At 47.6% G+C, this 12,702-nt stretch overlaps 1 protein-coding gene across 1 annotated transcript; it reads right to left on the reverse strand.

The window, feature by feature from the left end:
- Positions 1-633: 633 nt before the first annotated feature.
- Positions 634-2,349, reverse strand: LOC144134398 (organic cation transporter protein-like). The gene has a single exon (XM_077667320.1). It carries the CDS (start codon positions 2,347-2,349, stop codon positions 634-636), a length of 1,716 nt encoding a protein of 571 aa, XP_077523446.1.
- Positions 2,350-12,702: the final 10,353 nt, after the last annotated feature.

Here is a 12,702-nt window from a genome sequence, read left to right on the forward strand (position 1 = left end):
TTTGGGGTTTAGTGCTCGGCGTACGCTAATTAGTTTTTGAGGAAAGAGAAAAGCACAGTGTTTCACGTCATGGCGAACACCTGCACCGGCATGGACAGTTCACGAGCGCCTTTTCCGTTTCGCCTGCATCGAAACCCGGCCGCTGCGGCCGAGATCGAACCAGAGTGCTCCGGCTGCGCTTGTATGTTTGTACTGACGAAGTCATTAGAAGCATACATGGTACAGGGCCTGTTGATACGCCTCTCGTAGCTATTCGCCGAAGCGTGTGGAACGATTAGATGCTGCTCATTGACTACTGACTTATGAAGGCATTATGTCAAACGAACCAAACCAGGAACGTCGGCAATTAGATTTATTTAAAACTCTTATGGTTGATTCTGCAAGCTTGAAGTATTTATTGTGCGCGTCGCAACGCAGAGGACATTACACACGAAATGAAGATAGGCGCCCAGTGGAGATAGGAACCAATCGGGGTTAGAGAGTAGCCATGCGAAATTATACGTTGTTATAAGTTAGTTCACTGCACATCTGCTTAGAGTTCTTGTTCAGCCTATACACACAACTATAAACAAAAGTCGAAATCTGCCTCCTTTTACAGCACGTTCTTCAATCTTCGCGCATGATCCTACGATGTCATCGACGGGCCTTGCCAGCTCGTCGCGGACTTTTTCGTCCACTCCCATGAGGCATCCCATTCAATGACACTTGCATTAGGAACAGCGGGTCCTTCCTCTGCTCTTTGTTTGGCTGTTGTTGGAGTCCAAAGCTGGTCTCGGGCAGTCGCAGAACAAGTAAGAGGCTGGAAAATACCACGCTGCCAACGATTGCAAAGCCCACATCATCGCGTCCGTAATCCTTCAGCAGGCGAAGTGAAGAGGCAACTACCGCCCCTACTCGACCACAGGCGTACGCTGCGCACATGACTGCACATCGAGCGCTCGTGGGGAACAGTTCCGCAATAAAGATGTAGTGTGCGGTTGCGGTCAGGCTGGGGCACTGCTTTGCGATGGTCATGAGAACGTAGGAGATGTACCAGGGTCGTGCGTACACAAACACACCACACAGGCTGCGCAGACCTCCGAGCAGCGGTAGCATGAACAAGAGAAGCTGCTTCCTGCCGGCGATGTTAACGGCGATGTATAGGGCCATGTAGCTGGGTATGCCCAAGCAAAAGTCCGTGACCTTCACCACCTCGGAACCTTGGAGCTCCAGCACGGCCCACAACATGCGGTAGTAAGCGAGCATGACGGCGAAGCTCATGAGGAAGACGACAACGGCTCGTTCCCGAAGGTCGCCTACGCTCACGACGGCGGCCGGTGAGGCGGCGGTGTGACTGCCCTCACGCCCTTTAAGCTCCGAGCGCAGTCTGCGCACCGACTGCTTGGCTGCTTCGAGCTTTACGCCGTTTATCTTGGCAGCTCGCTTCATGACTATCTCGGCTTCTCGGAACCGCGACATCGTGATGAGCCAGAGCGGTGACTCGTTGGTAACATAGAACGTTGATAGCAAAAGTACCGTGGGACTCAAGACGACCGTTTGCAGCCAATACCAGGACAAAACAAGGCGGACCATGAAGAAGACGAACACATCGGCGCAGACAAAGGGGACAGAGGTCAAGAGGACTAGGTAGGATGCCTGGTACTTGAACGGAGTGAGTTCGTAGATCAAGATAAATGTGATGACAAAGATGCTGCTCACGCTACCTGAGCTGACGAACCGCGAGGCCACGTAGACGAAGTATGTGTCCGCGCAGCAGCTGCCCAGAGCACTGAAGAGCAAACACATTACTGCTGCAGTGATGACCGGCTGCCTGCCCGACATGTCAGCCACGTACCCGGCCAAGGGAACGAAGACCAGTGCTCCACTCATGTAGACTGCGTCGGCCAGGGCCCGCAGCCACGACCGGTGGCAGACCATGTTCCAGAAGCTGCGGACAGTCCGCCTGGCCAGTCCTTGATCGTAGTCCCACGCATCACATGCAAATGTCTCCGTGGGGCCGCTGCTGTTACCAAATATGGGATTGACGTAGGCGTAGCACTGGCTGTAGCCGCCGTTTTCGTCCAGAGGTATGCCCACGTTTTTCCAATTCTCGACCGACAGATGGGAGAACTGCGGTGGGGGCTTGCACCAGTGGTCCACGGGGCCCGAGATGAGGGCGAATGACTGGCTGTGACATATCAGTGCCACCATGGCGGCGATGCCGAAGATGAGCATCCTCTGTTGGAAGCTGCCGTGGGCATACGGTCCACTAGACCGCACTTCTTCGGTCGATAAGCCGGTGGTGGGCGCCCGGGTAAAACTGACGGACGCTGTTGGCGTGACCGACCTTGGACTGCCGGCGCGTGACATGGCGGTGGAGACCACGATGCTCGGCTGGTCGAAGGGATCCGCGAGGGCTGGTACAAGGGCTTAGAAAGCAATGCACCGTCTCTAGCGCAAGTATGGCGGGCGTGGAAAGGCGTGCTTCCTCTAGCCGTTGCCCTTAGTGGGAGCGTGCACTCGTGGCGCGCCGGTACGATGATGATAATCTCAGTAAAGAAGATGAAGATAGGTGTAGTGTTACGAAATGATGAATGAACTCAACTACGTGTGAGCATTTCGTTCCTTGCCTTCAGTTATAGCGAAATTACATGTCATGATCAGTGATGCACCTGATTCATTCCTGAACAATTTTGTGATCTGCCTTTGCCGTGGAGTGTCTCACTGTGCTGAAAGACGAGGACGAAGGTATAAGCCCACGCTAGTGCTCGAGAATCTATACCGTCAAACGTTTTCAAAGTTCAATCATTTTGAAAATTGCGCGACTCATCTCTTACGCACCCAGTACAATATTTCTTAGTCAACTTGCAGTCTTTTTTAGTTCCACCTGGTCTCGTTTGCATGCTTCACTTATGTGTTTCGTGCAGTCTCTCCTTGATCCCTTGAACATTAATTTCACAGATGTCCGCCAAATATTTAAGAAGTCACCTTCTGTACAGATTGCGTTCGATGTCATTTTCCCATCGAATGCAAAGCTGCAGCCCTTTCCTTTACTTCAAGGTTTGTTGCACAACCACCTAAGGTGCTTTCCCTCTCGTATTCTTATTGATAAGCCTAACGTCATCTCGGCCTCTGAGGTGGCTGGTACTACGAGAGACCAGCCGGTATAGTCAGCCAGTGGGACTACGACCCAGAAAGCATGCAGATCCCGCAAATTCAAGAGGCGAGAGAATATAGAGAGCACGCAATCAGAAGAACTTCGGGAATGTGAATCGTGGCAGGGAAGAAGCGGAAGCAGATAAGGCGAGACGCACGATGAAGGCTGCTCAGGAGAGCAAAAATCGTTAATCACTGGAGAAGAAAGCGAAGAAGGTTCTAAAAGATCAAGGGTATCCCCGAAGCCTCCCACGACAGTGATCAACATAGTAATAATGATCATGCAGCAGAGAAACGGGGTTGATTTGAAGAGATCCAACGGGAAAGCAGTATCGTCCGCGGTTGCGTTAGTCCCTGGCTGCGCAAGTCTGGTGGGGGCAATCACTATGAGGCTCAAACTGGAGCAGAATGTTTTTATTGTTGTGCGCACACAACAAAGCAGCAGAATGAATGGCGACTAATATGAAATTGTAGACTCGACGGCGAGGCATACGAACTCAGCGCATACCTGACGGCGTCGGAATACACATGCAGAGACACGTTAAGAGCTATCGACCTAAAGAGAATGATGAAGGATTATGCAAGTGCACGAGATCAAGGGGCACATGCTGTTTTTCGAGAGGAAGTTTGGAAAACCCACTGCGGCAGCCGTTACCTTATCAGGCAGGAAGGTTCCTTTTTACATAGACTATCATGACTATCATGGTGTTTTCTTTTGGGAAACGTTCAGCTTAGTACACGAGCTGAGTGATCCTTGGGAAAGCGGACTTGCTCGTTTTGTGATTGTTGAGAAAACCGAAATCGATGGACCCCTGCTTCATTATTTACGCTCCGAAACATGTTATTTTTATGTTATGAGTGTGGTTTCTTTTCAGCAGTCAAGTGCTCCCGTATGTGAAAAACGGCACTTGCCGTGCAAGCCTTCGCCGATGTCAGCTGTTTTGCAGCTGGCTACCAATTTCTTGTCCGCTATTTATCGGCTCAATAATTAAACTCAGATTATCACAAGGTGGCACAAGAGTAACCTTGAATCACGAAAGGAGCTGGAAAAAGTGTCGAATGAGACGACTTCCCTGCTGCATGTGTGCATGTGCGGCTCCCCTAAATATAAGCTTCATCCGTTGCTGCTGTTAGAAAGGCGCGCACTGCGCCTCTGTCTAGGTCTCCCTCAATCAGTTTCTACCGCAGTTCTGTACCTGGAGGCTCGTATTCCCGACCTTAGCTCCCGTTTTCACATTTTAACTGTCAGTACTATATTGCGGGCATTTGAGTCGGCTTCTGGTGTGGCTACTCCTATTTTCGTCTCCCACCTAGCCCTTTTTCTCACTCCTCATTGGCCAAGGTTCCGCCGCTTTCAAGTTGTTTTTACTCAGAACCTTTTATCCAACGTTGGTGTGGATCTCAATTTTGTTCGGAGTTGAATAGGCAGCGTCCCCTGTGGATATTGCTTTTATTATATTTTCCCACCTAATGCGAATAATGTGCCTGCAAGGACAGTAACTGGTCTCCTCTGTGATCACCTTGCCCATTTCCCCCAGCATATTGTGATTGCTACAGATGCGTCTGGGGCAGGCCAGAAGGCAGCGGATGGTATTTTTTCAGAGTCTCTCTCGTGGAGCTTCTCGGTTAGAGTCCCGGATTACACAACCATATTTCTAGCAGAGTTTATAGCTCTTGGGCTGGCCGCTTTGAAAATTCCCACAACTGTTTCTCAGGTGATATTTCTTTCAGATTGTCTTTTTGTTGTTGGCGCTGGAGTCCACACGAAACGCTTTTTTGAGACGCTCACTGAAGTTTTTATTCCTGGATGGGTGAAAGAATTGCACTTCGTTTGGATACCAGGTCACTGCGGTATTTTACAAAATGAAGCAGCAGACTTTTCGGCAAAATCAGCTCTAAATACACCTGTTGCCTGTAGCTTCCCTAATCTTGTTCGTTTCGGTATGAGTTTATTTCTGCGTTTTCAGTTTATAACCGCCACGTGCAACGATCCCTTACTCTCTACTGTTAACTACCAACATCTCATGTACCCATGGCAGGCACCGTCCTGCGGCATTTTCTACCCGTGTCGCTTGTCTCACCGATAGATTCTGTGCGCAGGAACCGAATGAAAGCACAGCTTCGCTGGTGCACGCACATCGCGTATGTCGCCGTGGCTAGCATGATCAGGTCCAATAAGTTTTAAAGTTATTAAGTTTATAGAATGCCATACAAACTAGTCCCCCACCACACTCTGCCAGTTCCCATTAAGTTCACTCTTTACACTATTGCGATACGGGGTTGTTGGTCGTGCTGGCGTCGTCGCTGGTCTAGCGTGAGAGACCGGTGCATCAGCGACCGCATTTGTATACCGACCAGCTCACCCGACCGTTGATCGCCGCCGCTTCGGCCTACTGTGACCGGACCCTACCTATACCGAAGAATAACTGCGTAACTGTTAATAACGCTTTTGCAGCGCCAGCGACTCATATATGAGGGACGATTGCTACTTCGTTCGCCCACGAAAGTACAGGGGGAAAGGGACATCGCTGCGCACATTGCAGCAACGAGAGCAGAAGGCGTTGCTCCGTGTCGACCCTAGTGACGTCACGAGAGAATTCAATATGGCGGTCGCTTCCGGTAGGAGGAGTTCCCTGTTCTCAATTTCGATCGGATTTTTTTTTTAATATACAGCGCATCCAGGGCAGCCAAATTTCGGAAACTTAATCATAAGCTCTTGTATTAGTTACTGAAGCAGAAAACTGCAATATAAAGAGCGACCACGTCATGGCCCCTTTAAGTTAGCGCCTGTCCGGTGAGAGCGTGGTAGGCGGATTCGTCGGATCAGATGTGTTAGCCAAGCTGCGCCATAGGGGCTTTAGGCTGTGCGAGGAAGGAAACCGAAGCGCCGAGGCAGGTGTCGTTGAAGTCAGTCCTGAGACATTCCACCCGAGCAGAGACATTGTAGGCATGTCTTTTTGAACCTCGAGCTTAGATAGAAGCCCTGCGTGCCGCCATGATTACGCCTTCCAATGTTCTTGCGCTCGTCCTTCGCATCGTCTTTGGCAGCGCACAATCGACAAAACTCTTCATCACAGACTTGTTCAGTGCAAAGAATATGTCAAGAACATGATACTGTACGCACTCTAACTTCGCTTGCATTAAACAGGCAAAAATAATTAAAAGGGCACTTTTCCGTCGTTCCGTCTTTCTATTAAGTTGATCGAAAACAGAACAAAACAGCAATAAAAAGGCACACATGTGCAACAATTCTGGAGAAAACGATTTTGAACGGTAAATAGTTTAAGAACGCAATTTTTATATATTGGGAAATCTTACTATAAAACTCAATATATCCGCAGACAATACTAAACCACAGAATGGAACATTTATGAAAGAAAATTATCTTTTAAGAGAGTGTGGCGAGTGCTATAAATGAAAGCCATCATTGCTGCTGACAATATACACCGAGATGTTGAGCAAGGTAGTGCAGCTACGGCAACTGATAGGGGGCCCTACTTGCGATATAATCGAAGTAGAGGAAAATGAAGAAAGCCAACGTTCGCACTTCAGAGAAAAATTTACCTGGAGGTCCCTCTCTCCAGGTTAAGGCTCCCTTTATCTTTTCCAGTATTATTATCGTTTGGTGCGAACGCCAAGGGATTTGCATTGGATTCTATTTGTGGGTTTCTCTACGATTACATAATTGCAAGTGGTAGGTCGATGTGCTAATTCTTTTAAAGTTCTACGAGCTCTTCTTTTTTCACCAAAACGCTGTCTGTTATTTAACTGTCAATATTGTTCTGTTTTTTGTATTCATTGATTTTTCAAAATTCACGATTGGTGCTACAATTTTGTCATCTTCCATGGAAACTTCTTTGTTTATTCAACTACACCTTGGCCAATCCCCCCGCGTGGGTATGTGAAATATACCTGGGATGAAGAAGAAGAAGAAGTTCTTCCCGCGCACCACTGCGTCGGCGCTTTGAGAAGCTGCACCATCCGTAAGTTGAGGCACTCATACTTGAAGAATATCTGCTCTTTCGTTCGTTATCTTGGTACTGAAGTTCTGGTTTTTTGTGCTTTAAAGAGATCTGCTTTATTTTCTGAACAACAGCCGCTCGTATCGGCCGCCAGGCCAGTAGAAGGAGCGCACTGAGTACCAAAGTCATCCGCTCCTGCAAAGGCACTAATGGCACCGATTGTTGCGCACGGTCTCCTCTACGTCGTACTCATGAGTTCAGTGGCCTACCTAGTGCCAGTCAGGATCCTGGTCGGCATGGTTCTCACTGACACCTTGTTGACGGCAGGGGCTTCCATGTTCGACGCGGCCTTCTGCGCCTCCCTTCCGAGCTGGGCGACCGTTTGTGCGACCGTAAGTCATCCTCAAACCACTCTCGTCCGTAAGTGTCGCTCTGGTAGGCTGGGAAGCTCTTGTCACTCTGAAAAAAAAGTATGTCACTCGGAGCAATATTTGGCTTTATAGGAATTTCATTGGAATAATTTTGGTGAACTTATTCCCAGCGAGGAATAGTAAATAAAATCCTTTTTACCTTGGACATCGAAAGAATAGTTACTTCCCGAAGACACTGTTGCTGCCTTCTATATTAACAAATATTTCTGTTTCTTGCTAGTTCTAGATAAACATTAAGTATTTTTATATGTTGTTACCTTCGTATGTCTGCGCTCTCTCTCAGTTTTTTTATTTATTGTCATATTAAAACTTTCTCGCTTATCATGCACACCGCCCCTTCTTGCCAGACTGCAATGCTGCATTGCACAATTAGTATGTATATAAAAACAAGAAAATAAAGCCCCTCCGCTTAGGTCAAATAAACGTCTTCATGCAAATTACAACGAATGGCAAATTTGGTAAAAGTGAATTCAAGCAATCATTACTCTCAACGAGACCACGCCATTAAAGAGGAGGCGGGAGTATACGGCGCCAACAGTAAAGAGTGAACTCTTGAGAAGGCTCTTGGAAACAAGGGCTATTCATCGGGGTTTTTTTTTATGCTTTCGAGATGAGAAAAGCAAAAACCAAGCCTTCTACTCTGTGTGTTAAAAATCAGCGGATCGGAATCGTTTTGTCCAGCCGAACAAAGAGTGTCGCCTCCTGACATCTGGCCAGTGTCGATACTCGAATAACACGCTGCCGAGCTGCTCGTTGCACAACGGGACCCCCGACGACGCCTCGGCTGTCCGGGCCTACTGCCTGACACCATCCTTCGAGACAGCAAAGAACAGGGTAAGGAGCACAGCTGGCTGCTACAATTTGTTGGCTTCAGTGCAGCTTTTGGCAACACCCTTAATGGCCAGGGAGCTTGCAGGATGTACCTTAAATCTAGTAGCCTTAACCAGCTTAAATAGCCTTAACCAACTTGAAGGTGCACCGTAAGGGACAGTTGTTATCCGTAAAATATTGATGTCATGGTCATGAATCTTAGAACTCCAGCTTTTTAAGGCAAAAATTTAAAAATTGAAAAATTCTAAGACACTGATATGAACATATTTTATGCAGCAAAATCTCGCTTTTAAAGTGTTTCCATCGATCGTATTGAACAGCTAAGATTTCCACACACAACCAACGAGGCACGCTGTTAACGATAGCAAAGACATGAATAGAAAAAAATACAAAACTGCTGTCGGGTGATCAGAGGATATATTGATTGCTATAGATAAATCTTACCTTATACGAAAAAACTGCATTAATAAACGGTTCCCCGCTCAAAAATGCTTTTGTCCAGAAGTGCTGGGTATGACAAGGTGCACAGGGGAGGAAGGGAATCGCCATTATACGATGGCTTTATGACTCGCGGGCCCCAAAAATACAGTGCCATGATTAAAATACACGATCAAGAATAGCTACAGGCTTAAGATATCAAATAAATCAATTCAGCGCAGTAGCATGTGAGAATAGTAAAGCGAAAATTTTTACAGGAGATTTGAAGCACGCACACGGCCACATATAGACATTAACAAGAAGAAAATTCCAAGAATGTGCATCAGACTTTGAGCGATTGTTTAAACTCAATAAAGGGTTAATTTCGCAATGTTAATGCCCAACCTTTGGTGTTGATTAGAAGACATGGATTTATCGAGCGCAGTTGCCGTATACCATTTTGGGATTTTCCAGTGTTCAGTGCTGGTAGGATTGGACTGATCAATTCACAGCAAGCCCGCTGCGCCCAAAAGAAGAACGATATTGTGTTTGGTACTAAAACGGCGCTAGCGAGACAACATGTGCCGGCATAAATATTGTGACCTGTGTACATTAAAAGGTTCAAACGAGGGGAGCAGATTCTGCGTGTTTTACATTTGCCATTACGTGTAAGAGTTTTTTTACGCGCTTTAACAGCCTGTTAAATTTTGTCGAAAAGGGGCTGCCCCGCACTGATTAACAGTAATGTAGAGAGGACACAAATTCGCTCACCATTGCGCCTTAGTTATTATAAGATGCGTTGAGAATTTTTAAAAAAAGTTACAGTGCGTTTTGAGCAGTGATATGCGTTCGAATCCGGGTACTCCGGTTCAGCCAAAATCTCGTGCTTGTTTCCCAGCCCTCGCTTTGTCTTTCCACTAGAGACTAACGTTTGCACTGTATTATTCCATCGTTTTTATGAAATGTTCCCTTCCATCGGCTACAACCAAAATGAGGACTAGAAGAAATTACTAAGTCACAGTTTACGGGAGATATCTCGCAGTCATTATTCATTCCTCGGGGCAGAGTAGTGAAAGCAACGTGTTTATTGTGCCCACACTCCGCAGGCGAGCGCGCCCGTATGACACCCTACCTCAGACCCACGTTGACCATATGATCAAAGATGGACTGCGTCGAGAGCTCTATGGAGCCCCTCCTCCACGAGGCTGAAGTGGTTCTATTCTACAGCCTTATTGAAGAGGAGCACAATAGTTTAGATTTTATTTGCCATGTGATACAATGATGGGGGCAGTACTGTCTTCCTGCAAGTTCTTCATACAACTAACGCGGCAGCAAAAAGCACTGCGCCCTTCTTTCTCATCGGAACTCAATGGCGAAGTTTTGGCAACTTGTAGGGAGTCGATCTCTGGCTTTCGCGGGCATAGATGGCGAATTCAAGGTGCAGCAGAAGGGGCACAGTCGCAAGCCATCCTCTTTAATATCTGTGCTTGCGTTGAACTTCGCCTATTGTGTATGACTAGCTAATGTCAGGATTCGACTGACAAAAGATCGATCTGTGCTAGCTAATGAGTGCGGACACGATTACACTTGTCTAGAGCGCTCGATCGATGTTGTGTTGGGAGAATAAAGTGAAATTGTAAAGCAGGTGCTGACTTTCATACGTAAAACTTCTGCTTCCGCCCCGGCCGAATTGACACAGGCACATGCACCTTCCTCCTAGTAGAGAAGCTGTGTTAACAGTCCACTTCATTTGCTGCACAGCACACCACTCGAGCTCTCTAGACAAGTGTGATCGAGGCGGTAGACTGTAAGTCAAGTGCTCTAAATATGGCTCAAGAATTAGTCCTCTGGGAGTACCTGCACTGCCCCAACCACCTGTCCCTGCAAAGTCCAATGGATACTCCCTTAGGAATCACTTATGCAGAAACAGCATACATCTTTCGCACGAGCCAACTGTCAGTTCAGTGGACCATGTGGAGCAGTTATTCTCACTTACACGATTTTTGCTTAAGGTGTGAAGAGAAGGCAAGCGTAGCACGGGGCGGCAGAAGGTTAGGTGGGCGGAAGAGATTAAGAAGTTTGCCGGGGTACAAAGGTGGGCTCAGCTGGCAAAGCAGAGGGTTAATTGGAGAGACATGGAAGAGGCCTTTACCCTGCAGTGGGTGTAGTCAGCTCGGTGATGATGATGATGATGATGTTTGCAGGTGCGCGTCCGCGAGTGCTGCCAGCTGTCGTGCAAGTTCGCTGCCGACGCGATCCTTGCGGTAGTGTGGCTCATCCTGCTGGTCCTCATGTTGGCCGAAGTCATGGCCCCGGCACCTCAGCTGCGGGAGGTGATGCAAGAGGCTCTGCAGTTGGGGCCGCCATCGCGGCCTCCCTTCGATCGGCGCAGAGGATGACTGGGCGACTTCTATTTAGTAGGTGACTTCTAAGTAGCAAAGATTGTTTTTCGCCTAGTTGGTCTATATGCGTGCTTTGAGGCTTGTAGAACGAAGCTGGACAGAAGGAACATGATAAAAAGGGAGGTAACAAGGCTCTGGGCGAACAGGCAGCTGCCGCCGCGGTGGCTCAGTGGTTATGGGGCTCGGCTGCTGACCCTAAAGACGCGGGTTCGATTCTCGCCGTGGCAGTCGAATTTGGATAGAGGCAAAATTCTACGGGCCCGTGTACTGTGCGATGTCAGCGTGCGTTAAAGAAATTTCCGTAGACCTTTACTATGGCGTCCTTGATAAATTTGGGACGTTAAGCCCCATAAACCAAACCAACGGACAGCTGGACAGCATTCTAATCTTTGTACCCATGCAGCATACGGGCACCCAAAAGCACAATACGAAACAGTCGCCGCTCTAGTTCAGTGGTTACCTGACGCTCGAGATTGTGGATTTGGATCTAACTTCGGAACGCTGTTCTCTTATGTTTTCTGTACAGGTATCTTCAGTGTTCATCACTACACAAAACTCCACTTTTGTGACCAAAGGGAACCTTAAAACGCAAGACATATTCTGGTAATGCTTTTCTTAGTTTCGATGAGTATTAGCTGCTTTCATATTCTGAGCCTGCCATGGCGAGCAGAAGCCGCACTTTTATTTAGGCCTCTTCTGAGCTCTTATTAGTGGAGGCAGCCACGCTTCAGGAATAAAGTGGCTACTTTAGTCTCTCCAGCCATTGTTTATTTCTTCTATATATATTCAGAGCAGTGAAATGTCGTATTCACTCCTGCTTTGCTTGGTCATCATAGCAGCAGCCTGCGCGCTAAAAGGAGTTGGAGTGTGCCATTATGCGTCCCACTTAAGTGACATAATACTGCGGTCGCTTGTTGACCTGCCTCACTCAAAAGTTCCCCAGTTTCTGATTTTGCGGTTGATATGTTACAATTTTTTTTTACTCCAGCGGATGTACTCAATAAATGCCGATAGGAACAAAGGAGTATCGTTGCGTGACGAAATTTGAAAAAGAATTGTAAATGTCCGCGAGTTGTTGGATTTCCTGTGAGACTTTTAATGTGAGAGCATTGGGAGGGTCATGGAGGCGAAAACCGTTCAGCGTTGTGGGCGTCTGTGTGAAGCCTCCACCTGCAATGTGGCGTTAAGAGGGGATTTGTCTCTCCTCACCTGAAACCTGTCACCTGTTTTAGTATCTATCATACTGACAGTCGCCCGCTCTCCACATTTAGGATGGAGACTCCAAAAAAGTCAGCAAAAATTAAGATGACTCAGACAAGAGCAACCCTTTGTGCAAAATATACATCCTCCTGAAAAGCTGTCTGCGAAAATTAGGCTTGCGGCAGGTCTACCTTCTCAGAAGCCAGTGGTGCATCGCTTACCTGCACATTAGTGTGAAGTATCGCCGCGATTTATCATAATTGTAAGATATTTTGCGTTATTGCGTAGTGGGAATTGGAATAGGATCTGAAGTGGAATGAAATA

This window comes from Amblyomma americanum, chromosome 5 (assembly GCF_052857255.1).
Source record: "Amblyomma americanum isolate KBUSLIRL-KWMA chromosome 5, ASM5285725v1, whole genome shotgun sequence".
Taxonomy (NCBI): domain Eukaryota; kingdom Metazoa; phylum Arthropoda; class Arachnida; order Ixodida; family Ixodidae; genus Amblyomma; species Amblyomma americanum.